Consider the following 20,000-nt stretch of genomic DNA (forward strand, 5'->3'; position numbering starts at 1 on the left):
AGATACCATTTTTCTCCCTATAACACGAAAATAACAAAAAAATACTGGTTAGGAAATTATTTTAGTTTAAAATATTTTGAGTGTAAAATCATAAATAATATAAATATTTTTTCTTACATAGATATTTATGTCCTTAACTCCTTGTGTATATGATCTATAATAGTAAACGTATGAAACATGGAGTTTACAATTAAAAAAAAAGAGTTTACAATTTTGGAATGGGATACATATGTTCACTAGTAAACTTGGAATTTAGTTTCTAGTCAATATTAGGGATGCTTATTGTATATGTGAATTAATGTTTACTTTTGTTCTGCCGTTTCTGAAAATCTATATGATAATCTTAAGAAACAAAATTGATAAATAAAATTTTCACACTGAAACTCTCTTATGTTGGTAAAATTATGTTTAGGAAAAAAAAGCAGAACCGAAAACCAAACCCAAATCAAACTAATGTAACTGAAACCGGAATCGGACCAAAACCTTCGAAAACCCAAACAGTTATTATGTTTCTATAATTCTATATAACCAAACCAAAATAGAATCGAACTGAGAACTAAACAGGTAACCAATATATAAATATTAATTATATATACGTATAACATATATATTAAAATATATTAACAGTATCTAACATTATTTGAAAAAAGAAATATCAAAAAATATTTATTCTGAAATTATCGAGATATTTTTATCCAAAATATCTAAATTTTTTTGAATTATCTGAGATTTTTTATCTGTATCATCCTAGTTACTTGTTATATTAAATGAAATACCTGGTAATCAAAAAAGAAAAAACTAAAACTGGAATCAAACAGGACCTTAATTCTTATGGTATTTTTGGTTTCTAATTTGACTATCAAAACCGACCGAGTCCAAAACTACTCGAACCAAAAAATTATGGTTCTCCTCTAAACCCATACCCAAACCAAACGAAATCAATACTAAAATTTTTATCCTAAGCAGGATATAAAGAAACTTGAATTGTGCCACGTGAATTATTTGTGAAGTTAACATGAAACAAGTTCATAGGAGAGTAACATAATCGTAAAGATATGAATCCTATAAATAGAATAGCGAAGTATACTTCGAAATTATTATTAAGTTTTTTGGACTTCTAACTTAAAATAAATTGGCAATTACTAGATTGGTCAAAATTCCTTATATATTATGTTTCCCATCAAAAGTGTTTTTTGGACGGGGAATTATTGGTAAGTGAATTCTCATTTGAAAATTTTGAGATTTTATTGTTATTGGTTGTTGGATTTCAAAAATCTTAATATAATATATTATTACTAGTTCAAGAATTTTTAAAATCCATTAAAATCCATAATTATTTAAAAATTTTTGTTATTATTGTTTCTCTAATTCTAACTATACTCATAAGACTCTAATTCTAACGTCGTTTACTGTCCATATGGATACAGAACACTCAGTTTGGTTTACAGAGTCCATATGAGTCTGTAAAATGGTCGACAAAAAAAAAAGACTCAAATTTCAAAATATCATATGTATTGACATAAAGAGAATAAAGAGCAAGAGTAAAGACATGAAAATGGACAGTGGATCATGAACATGAGATCATAGATAGAAAATCATGGATTGGAAATCATGGATAGAAAATCATGGACAGAAAATCATGGACAATAAATTCGAATGAGAGTCACATGTGTGGTTAAGGAAAAGAGCTGTTGGGAGATGTCATTATCTCTTCCTTGTTGCAGAAACTCTTTTGTCATATTCCTCTTTGGCAACTTCCTCATGAGTTTTACACTACAAGAAAACACGATTTTAACGACGACCATTTTCCTCGCTAAATCGTCGTAAATACGTCTTTACGACGATTTAGCGAGGAAACGCATATCGTCGTTAAAATTTGGTCGTAACGGATATTTAATCGCCATTTCGTCGTAAAAGTACGAGGGACCCATTTCGTCGTAAAAGGAAGGTTAATATTTCGTCGTAAAGGACACGTAGATTTCCACGTAAAGTGGACGCTAAGTTTCCACGTAAACGACACGTAACATTTCCTCGTAAAATACACATAAATTATCCTCGTAAGAAAAACGTAAATAATACTCGTAAAGTAAACGTAAATAATACACGTAAAGTAGACGTAAACTTTCGTCGTAAAGTGAACGTAGAGTCTGACACGTAGATTCGTCGTAAGGTTTCGTCGTTCTTTACACGTCGACTTACTCGTTAATTCCTCGTGAGTTAACGAGGAATTTGCTTCGATTTGTATAACTGATTTATTTTTTAAATTTAAATTTTAATATTATAGAAAATAATTATTACAAAGATATTAGAAATATAAATAATTACTAATGCGAAAATATTAAAAATTTGGAATAAATAAAAACTGAAAATATTATATAAATAAAAGTTTGGAATTTTAATATTACACAGAAAAAAAAAACTAAGTCGGGCGGGGGCGGTGGATCGTTTCCCGGTAGAGGTCTTCACTCCTCCTCTGTAGTTCCTCCTCTTACTGCTGAGTACGAGAAGGCTCGGGAACCGGGTTCCGTCGTCGCATATCCGCCAACAACTCCTCCCATTGGGGATTTCCAGAAGATATAACTTCCAGAAACCCCTCCACTCCACCCATACGAGCTTGGAATGATTGGCGCGTAGACTCCAACTCCGTCTGCGTCGACGCCAACTGAGTCCGCGTCGAGTCTAACTCCGAACGCAGCTCAGTGACTTCGTCGGCTCGTCTCTGACCATAAGACGATGTCGCTCTTGGGACATCGTTGACGGAACTGATTCCCAACGTACGTCCCTTTTTCTTAGGGACGACCTACAAAGAAAAAATAAAGTTTAATGTTAATAATTTTTAAAAAATAAATTAAAAGTAGATTAAAAGGTAAAATTTTTACCTTCTCGTAAATCTGATCCACTTCTTGAGTGGATAATACGACCGGTATTCCATCGGGAGATTGCTGGGTCAGCTGGGTTTGGCGGTCTTCAATCCGAGCAACGACATCGTTGTAGATTTGCTCGGACCTCGGATCCACAAATACCCCCGCCTTGGTCTTGTGGGTCCTCTCGTAAAGCTCTTTAAGAGACGGGAGTTGTCCCATCTCTTTGGCCTGAAAATATTTAAAATTTAAAATGTTAGAATCAATATACATAAGTACATATTAATTATTAAAATATTTAATATGAAAAAAAATTATTGAAATATTTAATATGAAAAAAATTAGAAATTAATTATCATTTCCAAGCGGACAAGGGCATGGGGTTTTTGACCCGTACAGTGAAGCATCGGGCCGTTGCCGTGCTCGTCTTTGGTGTTACGAGAGGCGGAGCAGGCGTTGGAGATCGCAATGGATGATGGCAGCTCCCAGTAACGGATGAGACCATCGTAGACATCCTTGGTCAGCTCAGCGGGTTGCCCGTCCTTGTAACCCTTGTAGATCCAGTCCTCCTTCCAGTTGCCTACGGTGTCCAACAACCGCTTATTCGCCTTTGCGGTGAACTCCCGTTTCACGTCCTCGTGAACCCCGATGGACCAATGGTATCTTTGCTGCATTTTTAAACCCAAAAAAGATTAATAATTAGTTAAAAATATTAATGAAATAAAAGTTAATAATAAAAATTAAACATAAAATAATTATTTTAAAAAAGTTACAGCAAACATCTTGAACCACGTGTTTCAAACGTGGTGCGGCGTCTTTTTCCAGTTTGGGTGAGCCTCGGAGAAGTATCCTTTGATGATATCGGATACGCTCGTAGCGACAGAATTGTCGACCCCAAACCTGAAAAAAACAAAGTTAAAGTATTATAAAAAAATTATTAATAATTTGAAAAATATTTAAATAAAAAAAAATTACGTACCACAGAGTCCCCTCTGGTCGGTCGGGGTCTAAAACCGGTAAACCGGCTCGGCCTGGTTGAGCGAGAAGATCCTCAACCGTGTACCGAGCAAAAGGAGCGGTCGGCGGCACCCGCAACTCCGGATGAATGTATCCGGGTGCAACCGGATCTGGAACCGCCTGAGGTGCAGCAGGTGGGGGTGGTGCACCAGATGGAGGAACCGGTGGTGGCTGTGACTGAGACTCCGGGACAATCTCCGGGATGGAGGAACCGGGAGCTGAAGATGATGATCCAGCAGCAGGATCACCACAGAACATCTGACTGTAGTGGGGGGTTTTCTTCTGCTTGTTCTTTCTAACCATCTAAAAAAAAATTCAGATTGTTAGAAAAAACAAGTAGAAGAAATCTAACTAATCAAAATTCTCTACACTAACCACCTAATCAACTATAAACCTATCTAAATTCACTAAACTAAACCACCTAATTCTAGAGAGAGATTAGAGAGAACCTTGAGAGGTGTATGAGAGGAAATTGGGACGAAATGAAGTGGCTGGTTCTCGCGTGTATATATAAGATTACATAGAGTCGTAAATTCCTCGTAAATTTACGACGAAACAGCAAGGCCCGTGTCATAATTTACGACGATTTTGCAAGGCCCGTCTTTTTAACTTTACGACAAAATTGCAAGGCCCGTGTTTTTTTGTTCACGTGGATATTACGAAGAAACCGTGGATTTAGCATTTGTTTTTTACATTCCCTAAACCCTAAACCCCAAATTCCTAATTTTAATTATTTGTTTAATCATGAAATTTTAATTATATAGGTTTAATTTATTTTTTAAGTGAATCGAAACCGTATATATATATAGATTGAGGTTTGGGGTTTAGGGTATAGGGATTTCATAAAAACATGTTAATTCCTCGTATACTAGCGTGGTTATTACGACGAAAAAGAAACAATCCTTGCTAATTCCACGTAAGCAAGTTTCGTCGTAAAGACCTCGCACGCTTACGTGGAATTAGCAAGGATTGTTTCTTTTTTTCGTCGTAAATGACATGTTAATTACGAGTTTTTAACGAGGTTGTTTTGTAAATCCCTAAACCCCTAACCCTTTACCCTAAATCCCTAAACCCCTAACCCATTACTAGTAACATCTATATGTGTTTAGTTAATTTAATCAAGAAATTTTAAATATGCATGTTTATTAAGTCTTCTTAAGTGAATTGAGTTTAGCAATGTAAACCTTATATATGATTCACTTATAAGTTAAGGAAGTTTTGGTTAATTTTGGGTTTGATGTTTTAAATTCTTAATTTTTTTAATCATACAATGTTAATTATACATGTTTATTGTGTCTGCTAAGTGAAAACATATATAGATTGAGGTTTGGGGTTTAGGGTTTAGAGTTTTAGGGATTTAAACACGACACTCGTTAAATCAACGTAAATTAACGAGGTCTTTACGACGAAACAGCTAAAAGGCTTGTTATTTCCACGTAAGCTGATTTCGTCGTAAAGACCTCGCACGCTTACGTGGAATTTGCAAGGCCCGTGTTTATTTTTAACGTGTTCTTTACGATGAAATCAGCTTACGTGGATTTTGCAAGGCCCGTGTTTTTCTTTACGAGGAATTAACGTCGATAACCTTAAAATCCCTAAAAATGTAAACCACAAACACCAAACCTCAAACATCCTTTAACTTATAACTCAATCTCAAACACCAAACCCCATACCCTAAACCCCAAATGCAATAATCAAGTCTGAAAATAAATAATATTTTTAAAAAATTACATCATCATTCAGATATATCATCATTTTCTTCAACACTAGAAACATCATCACTTTCATTAAACTCTTCCCCACTAGCCCCGTCAGTGGTATCGTCGGGAAGATCTTCATACTCATGATTATGCGGATCAATGAGTAGGATGTCTTCCATTTGTTGTTCAGGTTCTTCGACTTCATTGATGTGTTCTTCTTGCAAAGGTGGTTCTTCTCCACCGATTATTCGTCCACGGGGTGTAACTTTGATAACGGCTAACCAACTTATTGCAGATTCTCGCAACCTCGGGTATGGTAGGAAGCTAACTTGGTCTGCTTGCGAAGCTAATATGAAAGGCTCGAATTTGTTGTACCTCCGTCCACCATTGACAGCAACTTCACCGAATTTATTAAATCGAACACCTCTGTTGACCACGGGGTCGAACCAGTCACATTTGAATATGACGCATTTCAGCTTCAATAACCCAGGGAATTCCACTTCAATAATCTCCTGCAAGATCCCGTAGAAATCGGTTTCGCCTTTCACACAAATTCCATAATTGCTGGTCGCCCGGTGTTTACCATACTCGTACGTATGAAAAGTAAAGCCTCGTGAGAAATACATTGGTGATGTGGTGACCTTTGCAAGTGGACCCTGAACTAATTCGTGAAACCATATGGGATAATCTGGATCCTCATATTCAACCTGCAAAATTAAATTAAAGAGAACATTGAAACAAACGTCTTTCGTTACACCCCGTGGACGAAACAAATATCGGATTGGAGTAAATACCTGACTCTTCAACCATTTAATAAAGTGTCGATCTTTCCTTTTATCTACCTCACTTGTGGATATACCTGGGATAGCTTCTTGGACTTGACTAACAAATAGGCTGTAAAATGCACATATTTTATTAGTTATATCATCATTTGAAAAATATATTTTAATTACAATTAGTTTAGAACTTTCCATATATGTTACCTTTCAAAATAGCGCATAAATGGATCCTCACAATTAAGTAGAATGTAAGTGTGTGCACTATGGGCGTCTTCATCACTCGACCACCAAACCTCTTTCGTTTTCCCACCCATTCGTCCAATCTGGCTAAAGATATCCGGAACACCAGCAACTGCATATGTTGGAGCAACACCACCATCATCATATCTTCTTGGAGCTCTTTGTCGGGTCCGTACATTAGGTGCAAAGTAGTACGATGTGAAGTGAGATGTTTCTTCCGTCAAACTTCCAGCAATTATAGAACCTTCAACCTTTGCGAGGTTTTTTGCTTTTCCCTTCAAATATTTCATGGCCCGCTCATACTGATACATCCATCCATAATGTACTGGTCCTCGAAGCAATGCCTCATACGGGAGGTGGACAGCTAAATGCTCCATGACGTCAAAAAATGAGGGAGGAAATATCATCTCCAAGTTGCACAATAAGATCGGAATGTTCTCGTGAAGTTGTTCTACGACATCCTCTTTAAGAGTGCGAGTGCTCAAATCCCTGAAAAATGCTCCAATGGCTTTGTATATTCCAAAAACAATTAAGCAAATTATTAGTACATATTTTTGAAAAATAAATTAAGAAATTAATTAGTGTGAGTAATAATATATTACCTGCAAGTGCTTCATGTACTTTTGTTGGAAGTAGCTCCGCAAATGCAAAGGGAAGTAGTCTTTGCATAAAGACATGACAATCATGACTCTTCATCCCGGAGAACTTTTGGCCCTTTTCAACACATCTAGAGAGGTTTGAAACATACCCATCAGGAAACTTCACTGCTGATGCAACCCAGTTGAACAAGACCGACTTTTGTTCTGAAAATAATCTGAATACCGGTACAGGAACTTGTCCATTGCTTTTTATGTAACTCGGGTCTTGAGCAAATATCAGGCAAGTCCAACCTCGATTTTTGATTGTCTTTTGTCTTCCCTGGAACATTCAATATTGTATTCATGATGTTCTCAAAAAAATTCTTCTCAATATGCATCACATCTAGGTTGTGGCGCAAAAGAAGATCCTTCCAATACGGCAACTCCCAAAATATACTCTTCTTGTGCCAGTTGTGCTGAACTCCATAATAATCAGGCATATTACCGGGAACATGCCAATTACCACCACAACGAACTGTTTCTTGAGCTCCGTAGTAATCGATTTGCTGTTCAATTTGTTCTCCAGTTAAATACGGAGGAGGAGTGTCTCTCACAACCCTTTTCTGCCTAAACAAATTTTTGTTTCTTCGATAAGGATGATTAATGGGAAGAAATCGCCGGTGACAATCGAACCAACTTGTCTTCCTACCGTTCTTCAGCTGAAATGCATCTGTCGTTCCATTACAATATGGACAAGATAATCTCCCATGTGTAGTCCACCCAGAAAACATCCCATAAGCAGGAAAGTCACTTATGGTCCACAAAAGCATCGCTCGCATCGTAAAATTCGTCTTCGTTGAGCAGTCGTACGTCATCACCCCTGTTGACCACAAATCTTTCAACTCTTTTATCAGTGGCTATAGAAAGACATCCAGAGACCTTTTTGGATGGTTCGGACCAGGTATTAATATGGTCAAGAACAGAAACTCCCGTTGCATGCACATATCTGGAGGTAGGTTATATGGCGTCATAAAGACTGGCCACAATGAATATTGTCTCCCTGACATACCGAAGGGACTAAATCCGTCCGTGCATAATCCCATATACACATTTCGGCTATTGCTAGCGAATCGTGGATATATTTTGTTAAAATGTTTCCAAGCTCTTGCATCTGATGGATGAGTCATCTCACCATCCGTCTGAGTATGCTCGGCATGCCATCTCATTTTTCCAGCAGTCTCCTCAGATTGGTACAATCTTTTCAATCTGTCGGTAATTGGTAGGTACCACATCCTTTGGTACGGTACCCTATTACGTCCTCGTCCTTGCGGTTTGAATCGTGGCTTCTTGCAGAATCGACACTCTTCTAACTTCTCATCATCTCCCCAGTAGAGCATGCAGTTGTCGATGCAAACGTCTATCATCTCAGAAGACAACCCAAGACTATAAACTAGTTTCTGAATCTCATAATAAGAATCAGCAGAGACATTGTCTTCCGGCAAATACTCTTTAAACAAGTCTGTCCATGCATTCATGCAACTTTCAGGTAGATTATGATCAGTTTTAATACTCATCATTCTAGCAGCCAACGACAATTTAGAGAGACCTTCTCTACAACCACTGTAAAGTGGCTGATTCGCAGCATCTAACATTTCATAAAACTTTTTTGCATCTATGTTAGGTTCTTCAACTTCATCATCATCATGTGCAACAAATGCATCAGCTACCATATCATGAACCCTATCATAATTATCTACCATCTATGTATCTATGTTGATTATGAAAATGATCAACCGGTTCATTCTGAAAATTGCTATTACTACTACTAGCTTCATTTTCATAATTATAACCTTCTCCATGTTGAAACCAGATATAGTAATTTGGCATGAAACCTCTATTTATTAAATGCTTCCAAACATTTTCACGAGTTGCCAGTTTTGAATTGTTGCATTTCCGACAAGGACAAAACATCTTACCGCTTTCCTGGGCGAGCGGTGTAGAATCTGTTTGATGCATAAATGTCTCTAGTCCTTCCAGATACTCTTTCGTCACTCTCCCGTTAGCATCTCTATGCGTGTACATCCATCTCCGCAACTCTAAATAATTTCCATCACCAGACATTTTTTTTTTCACGTTTTAAGGTTTTTTTTTCTTTTGCATGTGGTGTGTTTCAAATGTTCCTCAAATGACATATTTATAGGAAAATTCGAAATTGGTAGGTGAGATTTTACTACGAATTAACGACGAAATATGGGTAGTTAGACAAGATAAAAAACGTGTGTCACCTAAAATTAGGTTGAACTCGCAAAAACCACAAAAATATTTTCCTCGTTAATTACATGTTAAGTATTACGTGTTTATTACGACGAAATGCAGTTTCCTCGTAAAAACGACGTTCCTTTACGTTTGGTTTACGACGAAACCCTTTCGTCGTTAACTAACGACGAAATAACGTGTTTATTGTCTTTTCACGTAATTTCCTCGTAAAGGCCTCGTAATTTTACGAGGAAATTATTTTGTCGCTAAGTTTCATCGCTAAGCCCGTGTTTTCTTGTAGTGTTATATTAGTTTTCTAGATATACTTTGTTTATTCATTCTCATTGTCTTATTCTCCTTGATAGATCTATTTATGTAACTACTGTATGCACTAAATCAATCTAAGGAAAAATGTTCCTCAAATATTCTTCTCTCTCTCTTGGATTCCCTCACATATCTCTCTTAGTTCTTCACCAAAATCTCTCAAATAATTCTCATAAACTCTCATTAATTCTCATAATCTTACATGGTATCAGAGCTACAAGCTCTTGAAACCTAAATTTCTTCTGCAAATTACTCTGATTTTATTTCTCTTTTCCTCTTTAAAATTTCTTATCATTCACACCAGTCTCTCTTCTCTGTTCTTGAACTGTTCTTGAATTTTCCAGTTCTGTTCTTGTGATTCTTGATGGATTCAGGAGAAAACTCAAGAATGGTGGTGATTCCAGTTACTCTTAAAGGAGTTAACTATCTACATTGGGCAAGACTTGCTAAGACAGCTCTTGGAGGCAGAGGGCTTTGGGAGATTGTTGAAGAAGGCAGGCCACAAAAGAAGACTATCCTAAGAGAGGATGGCAAAAAAGTTGTTGTTGCTGATGTTGGCGCCAAGAAAAAATGTCAAGAGGACCAGTTGGTGTTGTCCATTCTTCAGCACAGTCTTGACCTCTCACTTCAGGAAGGTTACTCCTATTGTGAAACTTTCAAGGAGTTATGGGATACACTTCAAAAGGTGTATGGAAACAAGTCCAACATCAGTAGTCTTTGAAGTCAAGAGGGCTATCAATACTCTTAGTCAAGAGGACAATGATTTTGATAAACATTTTGGGAAGTTCAGATTCTTGTGGGCTGAACTTGAGATGCTCAGGCCAGCAACTATTGATCCTGATGTGCTTAATCAAAGGAGAGAGCAAGACAAGGTCTTTGCTTTGTTGCTTACCCTCCTTCCAAGCTATGGTGACCTCATCAAACACATCCTAAGGAATAAGGAGCTACCTTCTCTAGAGGAAGTATGCTCTGAGATTCACAAGGAGCAAGGCTCAGTTGGTCTCTTTGGAGGAGGAAAGAAAGATCTGCTGCTTGCAAACCAGGCTGATGGAGCAGCAAACAAAAGCTCTTACAAAGCTGAAGACAAGAAGGTGTGGATTTGTGATCATTGCAAAAAAAAAAGGCCATGGAAAAGACAAGTGCTGGATACTCCATCCCCATCTCAAGCCACATAAGTTCAGGACAGGTTACAATGATGCCAAAGCAAACTTCTCTGAAAATATTGGTGAGCCATCTACACAAGGCAGCATGCGCCAGACCAATGCAGCTTGTGAGAACAAAGGGGGAGCTTCTAGCAGTGACTCAGCCTTAAGGAACACTCAAGATGAGACCATCAGGAGATCTGATATAGAGGCTCTCATCAAACTCCTTAAGGATAACTCTGGTAACTTACTTGGTACCTCTTTACATGCTACTGCTTGTGGAATTTCCTTGAATGCTATAACTAAATTCAATTTGTCAAAACCTTTAGTTATAGATTCAGGAGTTAGTCACCACATGATCAGTGATTTAAAATTGATTAAAAACATTGTCCCTGTTGGGCCCAAATATGACCCCCTAGCTAGTGATAGACAATAAGAAATGATAACAGGCCGTGAAAGGTCCATCATGAATTCAATCTTCAAAAACAGCTAAGTCAGATCCGGAGGCTGTGAGCTGAAGATGTTCATCAGAGAGGTCAAGGAAAAGAGGCAGCTCGTTGACAAGTAAACAGGCGCAGGACCCGGTCAAAGAGGTAGCTCGTGGACAAGTAAATAGGCGCATGATCCGGTCAAAGGGAAGCTGTTACAAATCCCTCAAATCACAGAGAGGATCTCGGGAACCTGTTGGTAGCAACTGACGGAGCCTGAGGCTATTTAAAGAGAAAATCAATCATTGAACCCTGATTCGATACAATACTTTCATTATCTCTGTAACATTCTCGTTATCTTTGTAATCATCAGAGAACATTCCTTGTAACCATTCTTTACCAAAATCATCAATAAAATCATCATTCATTCTACAAGTTCTTACGGGATTCAGCCCACGTTTATCTTTCCCTAATCTTTTCCTATATCTTAACCTGATCTAAAATCAGGAGGTGAGTTTAATCCCTCACAATTGGCGCCGTCTGTGGGGAAGAAACAATGGAATCCCTTACTCCAACTTAAGGATGAATCCAGTCGATCAGACAACAAATTCATCAAACCGATGAACAGTATCCCGATGAACAGTACTCGGATGAACAGTACTGGAAGAACAGTATCCCGATGAACAGTATCTCGATGAACAGTATCTCGATGAACAGTATCTCGATGAACAGTATCCCGATGAACAGTATCCCGATGAACAGTTCTCGGATGAACAGTACTGGAAGAACAGTATCTCGATGAACAGTATCTCGATGAACAGTATCTCGATGAAGAGTATCTCGATGAACAGTATCTCGATGAACAGTGCTAGAGCAGCCAACACGAGAACCTCCAGTGGGATCGATCCAGGGCTCCCAGCCCTCATTACCCCTCAGCACTAACCTGCTCCGAACCAGACGAAGGCTCAGCTCTCTGAGATCCGTCGCATGATGATGCAGCTGGTAGAAAAAGCTCAAGAAGGTGAGCGTACAATGCAACAGCTAGCCGCTCGGCAGCAATGATTCGAAGAGGTCACTAGATCTCTAACCGCAACAACCCAACCACCGCAATGTCAGGGCTCGGGAGTGACCTTCCGAGATCGAATAGCTGACCCCTCGTTCCCTCGAGGACGTCTCGACTTTTCCCTTGATAACACTGGATCGGGAGAACAGGGACCAGCTTTCCAAACGCCTCATGCTAGGACAGCTCCCGTGTTCAGTCCACCCCTCACCAGTGCTATGGGAAGCAACATAGCATCGACTAGCTCTATTCCCGATCAGGTTACTGGTCAGAGCGCTCGCTTACCTCCTCCACCGCCTATTCTTAGGTCAGGAGAAGGAGTATCCGACCCGTCTGGGGGCAGAACGCCAGCTCCGGTATTTCGGGCCAGAAACCTAAACACGAATCCGGGCGAACATCAAAGGACGGATGCTGATCCTACAGCCCGCCCCACTAACCTAACTCGTCAAAATAACCCAATAGCCAGTGAGCAAATCAGCCCACCGAGCACTTGGAAAAATGATCGAACACGATTCCATCAGGGACCTGTTCGCCAGGTACATGTTCGTCAGGTACCTAACGATGACCCAACTGTCCTTCCTCTATAGGGACCTGAGGCTATTCGTAGATATATGGAGCGGACTCACGCAGCTCTCTAAAAACTGGGTGCTCAAGTCCACAAGGCAACGAGCTCAGCTCCCGAGATCGAGAGCTTGATCGAGGAGGAGACCAGTGGGACTCCATTCACTGACAGAATTACCGGCTCTTACATAAGAGATACCCGAAAAATTAGGATCCCCAAGTACGACGGGACCTCAGACCCGAAGGCCTACTTAAGAGTCTTCCGGTTAGCTATCGTGAATGCTCACTTTACGAAAGAAGAATGCGAGGCAGGTTATTGCAGGACATTCGCCGAAAACCTGGTCGGAACAGCCCTCGAATGGTTCTCTGGTCTTGAGCCAAATTCGATAGACAGTTTCGACCAGTTAAGTAATGCCTTCATGAAGCAGTACTCGACTCATATCCTAAAGCAAGCATCCGAGGCTGACCTCTGGAAAGTTAGACAAGGAGTGGGAGACTCGCTACAAGCCTACATCGAAAAATTAAGAGCAGTGAGAACTAAGCTCTCAAACCCCAACGATCAAGTTGCCATCGAGGCCCTTAGAAGAGGTCTCTGGTATAAATCAGAATTTTGGTCGGAGCTGACGCTCAACCCTCCTCCAACTATCGATGATGCTCTTCATAAAGCCTCTAGATATGTAACCTTGGAAGAGGAAACAGCTGCACTAGATAAACTCCACAAGAAACCCCAGAATCACCCGAAAGGTGAATCCTCGGATTGGAAAGGACCTCATAAAAAGGAGAACTTCCGAAACAGTCAGACCCAAGGAGATCATTCTGATGCAGTCGAGGATGACAAAGAGGAAAAACTTGTCGCCGCGACAACTAAAGCTCCCTGGTCGAAAGGACATGATGAGAACAAACATTGCTCTTACCATGATCGGAAAGGGCACGCAACCGAGGAATGTTGGGACCTCCAACGACAACTGGCAGTTAAATTTGCTGCCGGAGAAATAAAGGACTTGGACCTCAAGAAACCACAGCCCTACCAGAAAAGAGGTCCCAGAGATACCTCACCGAAACGAGAAAGGTCTCCTGAAAAAGAGACCAATTTACCACCCCCAGCTCCTAAGAAAAGAGTCGACATGGTCCTCGGGAAGCTCCCCCAAGGAAAAAGCCTACAAGTCGAGGCCCTCCTGAGCAAACCGCTACCTCAATCGAGCCCCAGCTCAAGGGTAGGCTACATCCTCGGAGGATCCGATATGTGTCAAGACTCCGTTAATTCTATTAAAACTCATGTACGGAAGGCTGTGTCTAACACTCAATCCAAGCCTCCTAACCCCGAGTCGAACACTAAGATCTCCTTTTGGGAAAGTGAGACGTCAAACCTTGACAGACCTCACGACGATGCCCCGTCACCTTAAACATCGCAGGGTACGAAGTACCCAAGCTCATGGTAGACACCGGGAGCTCCGTCGACCTCATTTTCTATAACGCCCTAAAGGGGATGGAAATAGATGAGTACGAAATCGTCGACCAGAAAGCTAGCCTCATAGGCTTTTCCGGAGAAACAGCTACCTCATTGGGAACTATTAAGCTCCCAATTATAGCTGGCGGAATCATGAAAATGATGAATTTCTTAGTCATCGACAGACCTTCCCCGTTTCACGCGATCCTAGGAAGACCTTGGATCCATAAGATGAAAGCAGTAGCTTCAACTTATCACCAATGTGTGAAATTTCCGACACCTGAAGGGATATCTACCGTGCATGGTATCCAAAAGATCTCCAGGATCTGTTACCTGGGAGGATTCGAAATTCTCAAAGAATCACCCCAATAGCAATTACAGATCCAGGAGGGTCGTGAGATACAACAGAATATTTGAGGTCCTCCTAAGAACCTCACCGAGCAAGTTAGTATCGACGACTCAAATCCTGAAAAGCAAGTGAGTATCGGATCCGAGCTACCTCTCGAGACTAAGAAGGAGCTCATCGACTTTATAAAAAGCAACGTCGGAACCTTTGTATGGACCACCAGAGACATGAAGGGTATAAACGCCGACGTCACTACTCATAAGCTTAATGTAGACCCCACTTTTAAACCGATCAAATAAAAGCGTCGCAAGCTAGGCCTAGAAAAGGCTCAAGCTGTTAACGACGAGGTTGACCGACTTATGAAAGCTGGGTCCATTCGTGAGGTACATTACCCAGACTGGCTAGCTAATCCAGTAGTTGTAAAAAAGAAGAACGGGAAATGGAGAATCTGCGTAGATTTCACCGACCTAAATAAAGCTTGTCCCAAAGACAGCTTCCCGTTACCTCACATCGATCGTTTGGTCGAGGCCACTGCTGGCCACCAGCTCCTGTCCTTCATGGATGCCTTTTCAGGGTACAATCAAATCATGATGGATCCCGACGATCAAGAGAAAACCGCATTCATAACTGAATGAGGGACCTATTGCTATACGGTCATGCCATTCGGTTTAAAAAATGCAGGAGCTACCTATCAAAGGCTAGTGAATAAAATGTTCGCTGGCCAGCTCGGGAAAACCATGGAGGTCTATATTGATGATATGCTAGTCAAATCCTCAATTGGAGAAAACCACATTTCCCACCTAAGGGAATGCTTCGATATCCTTAACAAATATGATATGAAGCTCAACCCTGCTAAGTGCATCTTCGGGGTACCTTCAAGCGAGTTCCTCGGCTACCTCGTAACCGAAAGAGGCATCGAAGCCAACCCGAAACAGATAGCTACCTTTCTGAAAATGCCGTCACCTAAGACAACCAGAGAGGTACAGAGATTGACTGGACGAATCGCATCATTAAATCGATTCATATCCAGGTCCACCGATAAGTGCCTCCCATTCTACAAACTTCTAAAAAATAATAAGAAGTTCTTATGGGACGAAAAGTGCGAGGAAGCCTTCAAACAATTGAAAGCTTACTTCTCCGAACCTCCGATCCTGGCTAAACCAGTATGGGAGAACCGCTATATCTTTACCTCGCCGTATCAACCGCTGCAGTTAGTGGTGTGCAGGTACGAGAAGAGCAAAACGAGCAAAGACCTGTCTATTATACCAGCAAGAGTCTGATAGACGCCGAAACTAGATACCCTACTATGGAAAAACTAGCTCTAGCTGTCGTAACAGCTGCCAGAAAATTGTGACCTTATTTCCAATCGCACTCAATCGTCGTAATGACTTCACAACCATTGCGAACAATTTTGCACAGCCCTAGCCAATCATGACGATTTGCAAAATGGGTGATAGAGCTCAGTGAATACGATATCGAGTATAGACCTCGAGCAGCAGCAAAAGCTCAGGTCCTTGCCGATTTCATAATCGAGCTAGCTTCCGAACAACTAGACTTGGAAACGGAAGCTCCGAAGTGGAGTCTGTACATTGACGAGCCTCGCCAAGACAAAGTTCCGGCATCGGTCTAAGGCTGACCTCCTCAGCTGGAGAAACCATCCAACAATCCTACAGGCTCGGATTTAGCGCTTCTAATAACGAGGCTGAATACGAAGCATTAATTGCAGGATTAAAACTCGCCCTAAGCCTCGGAATTCGAGAGCTGAACGCTTATAGTGATTCACAGCTAGTAGCTAGCCAGTTCCACGGCGAGTATGAAACAAGGGACGAAAGAATGGGGGCATACCTAGAAGTTGTTCGGAACCTCACTAAGCAGTTCAACAGATTTGAACTAACGAGGATCCCACGAGGAGAGAACTCCTCAGCAGACGCGCTGGCTGCTTTAGCGTCAACATCAGACCCCCTCGTAAACGGATCATAGCCGTAAAGGGAATCGAAAACCAAGTATCGACATAGCTACCAAAGCTGAGATCGATAGCAAGCCGAAAGAGCAAACGGAAGGTAGCTACCCCCAGACGGTAGCAACCCAAGTTCTTACAACGTACTGGTTCCCGAAAACCAGAATTCGTAGCTTTAAAAAGCATACCTCCGGGGGCAAGATCCAGACCTCGGATTCACCTGTCCACGCAGCCAGGACCAGGAGTCGTTCTGCTTTTGAAAGCGCATCCGAAGAAACGACCCAGACTCCGGAGAACAACACCAGAACTGGAGATATTCCTCAGAATTCAGACTCCTTCGAGCCTAATCCGACCAATATCTCCGGGGGCAATAAGACATCAGGTCACGACACTCAGGGACCTGAACAAGACACATCAGGTCACGACACTCAGGGACCTGAACAAGACCCGCCCTCATCTCTTCATGACAAAATCATTGGGAGAGAGGATTGGAGAATACCGATCATGCAGTACATCTTGTAGGGTAAGATCCCCCCCAATAAGTGGGAGGCCCGAAAACTCAAAGCATTAAGCGCAAGATACTGCATAATCGAGTCAGCCCTCCATAAACGAAGCATTTCCGGACCTTACCTAAAATGCGTCCATGGCCTCGATGCTATCAATCTTATGAAAGAAATGCATGCACGCATCTCCTGAGGAAACCACTCTGGAGGTAGAGCTCTAGCTATCTGAATCAAAAGACAGGGCTATTTCTGGCCCACCATTATCGCGGACTGCGAGGTTTACTCCTCTTCATGTGATAAATGCCAAAGGCATGCACCGATTATACATCAGCCTGCGGAAAAATTATCCTCAATATCCCGCTCAGTACACGTTCATGAGATGGTCCATGGACATCGTAGAACCACTCATAACGTCAGGAAGAGGAAGGCAGAAGCTACGCTTCCTCTTGGTCTTGACAGACTACTTCACGAAGTGGATAGAAGCTGAAGCTTTCCAACAGATAACTAGATTCGAAGTCGAAGGATTTGTGTGGAAAGACATTGTCTGCCGCCACGGCGTCCCGTATGAGATCGTAACCGACAATGGAGGACAGTTCATTTCTCGCGACTTCAAAGCATTTTGCGACAAGTGGAATATCCGCCTTACCTTCTCAACACCTCGATGACCTCAAGGTAACGGTCAGGCGGAGGCTGCTAATAAGTCAATATTAGCAAACCTCAAGAAACGCCTCGGAACCAACAAGAAAACCTGGTCTGAAAAGATACATGAAGTACTTTGGGCATGACGAACCACCCCGAGAAAGGCTACAGAGGAAACCCCTTTCTCTTTAGCCTACGAGAGGAAGCTGTCGTTCCGGCGGAAACCTCCACTGGGAGCCTCCGTCGAGAGCTCTGTACGTCTGATCCCGAAGCTAAGACCAGCTCTTATCAGACAGCTTCGATTTAAGCGAGGAACGACAAGACCAGTTTTGCTTCGGATTCAAAACTATCAGCAAGCAATGGCCCGACATTACAATTCCAAAGTCAGGCCCCAACAATTCGTTGTAGGTGACCTAGTACTTAGGAAAGTTTTCGAAGGAACCAAGGAACCAGATGCTGGGAAACTAGGACCAATTGGGAAGGTCCTTACCGGATTATCCACGTGGTACGACCTGGCGTCTATAAGCTCTGAAGGTACGAACCGAGGTACCTGAAATCAGATCGTGGAATGCCACAAATCTGAAGAAATACTATCATTAGGTACTTAAATTCCTCGAATTATGTTAACTTGACCCCTTTACTGGGTACGTAGGCAATTGTGTTATGAGTGTAACCCCAATCTCATTTTAACACTCTTTCCACCATGGCGAAAGGGGGCATATGTTTGAGAACATATAGCCCAAACAGCGATTATATGATTATTGTGATACCATGTATCCTATTATCAATAAAGCAATTATCTTCGATACCTTGACTTTTTTAACAAATTCAGGTCTCTACGAACCTGAACCTAAGGTCTTAAAATCCTTCGAACTAACTCAGGTCTCAATGAACCTGAACCTAAGGTCTTAAAACCCTTCGAACAAATTCAGGTCTCAATGAACCTGAACCTAAGGTCTTAAAAACTTCAACAAATTCAGGTCTCCGTGAACCTGAACCTAAGGTCTTAAAACCCTTCGAACAAATTCAGGTCTCCGTCAAACCTAACCTAAATCCCTCAGTAATCTCCGAAGGTCTTAAAATCCCCAACAAACTCAGGTCTCCACGAACCTGGAACCTAAGGTCTTAAAATCCTTAGTAACCTCGAAGGTACTAAATCCTTCAGGCGAAATCAAACTTCGACAAACTACACAATCTCAAGGTCTTAAAAATCCTTAGAAACCACAAAAGTCTTAAAATCCTTATCAAATCCAAAGGTCTTAAATCCTTTATCCAACAAAAGGTCTTAAAATTCTTAAGCAAACTTCAATGGGTCTTAAAATCCCACACCACTTAAGACGATTCAGGTTCCCATGAACCCCCTCCTAAGGTCTTCAGAGGTAGCTCAGGTTCCTAAAAACCCGGAGCTAATCTCAATGTTTCAGGAACTCCTTCTAAGGATCCTCGTAATCGAATACACTCGAAATCTTCGAGACCTGATAAGTCATTGGACATTGTATATAATAATCACGATACATGTCCTAACCGAAACTTCCACTTGACAAAAGTCAATCTCATCCAAGAAACGATCAAACCAAGTCAAATGACTTAATACGAAAAACAAAACCGAAATTTGAATAAAAGGGTTTAAAAGCCTCCCAGGCTAACGAGGGTTCAGAAGACCCTAAGGTTTAAAAAGCCTCCTCAGGCTATAAGTCTGAAACGTAAACAAAGCCCATTGGGCAAAATTCATGAAAGCAACATTACAATTCAAAAAGAGCCGCAGCTCTTAGACATCATTATCACGGGAGCTCATCCCGACATCCTTGTCTCCCTCAACTGGATCACTTTCTTTGGCTGGATCTCCCTCATCTGCCTCCTTGTCATCGCCCATCTGGGACGTCTCGACTGGAGCTGAATCAGGGCCCACCAAACCTAAGTTAGAACCATACTCTCCGGAAAAGGATAGATTAAACATGTTAATCTCGAAAGTACCTGAACTCTCTGAGAATTGAGGAATGGGAAGCTTGCTGGCCGAGAAGTCGGATACTTGCTCCTTTTCATACGCAATCGTAGCCATCAGATTAAGCAAAGAAATCTTCAATAAAGATAACTGTTTGCTCGAGATCTCAACAAAAAGATTGATGCTCGGCGGCTAGGTCTAGCTTCCGAGATAAGGAATC

The 20,000-nt window shown here is 41.1% G+C and overlaps 1 protein-coding gene across 1 annotated transcript; it reads right to left on the minus strand.

Annotated features, from left to right (window-relative positions):
* Positions 1-2,488: 2,488 nt before the first annotated feature.
* On the minus strand, positions 2,489-7,397 carry LOC108838915 (uncharacterized). Its single transcript, XM_056991423.1, has 9 exons — positions 7,200-7,397; positions 6,562-7,105; positions 6,373-6,472; positions 5,845-6,285; positions 3,841-4,181; positions 3,665-3,761; positions 3,233-3,496; positions 3,024-3,092; positions 2,489-2,788 (listed from the first exon to the last, which is right to left on the minus strand). The coding sequence occupies exons 1-9, from the start codon at positions 7,291-7,293 to the stop codon at positions 2,489-2,491; spliced, it is 2,250 nt and encodes a 749-aa protein (XP_056847403.1). The 5' UTR covers positions 7,294-7,397.
* Between the last annotated feature and the right edge of the window lie 12,603 nt (positions 7,398-20,000).

Source organism: Raphanus sativus, chromosome 7 (genome assembly GCF_000801105.2).
Source record: "Raphanus sativus cultivar WK10039 chromosome 7, ASM80110v3, whole genome shotgun sequence".
Lineage (NCBI taxonomy): Eukaryota > Viridiplantae > Streptophyta > Magnoliopsida > Brassicales > Brassicaceae > Raphanus > Raphanus sativus.

Excerpts from the sequence above, each read along its gene's own strand:
- LOC108838915 (XM_056991423.1), bottom strand. The coding sequence starts at position 7,293 with ATGAAGAGTCATGATTGTCATGTCTTTATGCAAAGACTACTTCCCTTT. Across the intron at positions 6,473-6,561 it reads TTTATGCGCTATTTTGAAAG|CCTATTTGTTAGTCAAGTCC; the intron begins GTAACATATATG and ends TGCATTTTACAG. Across the intron at positions 3,093-3,232 it reads GTCAAAAACCCCATGCCCTT|GCCAAAGAGATGGGACAACT; the intron begins GTCCGCTTGGAA and ends AAATATTTTCAG.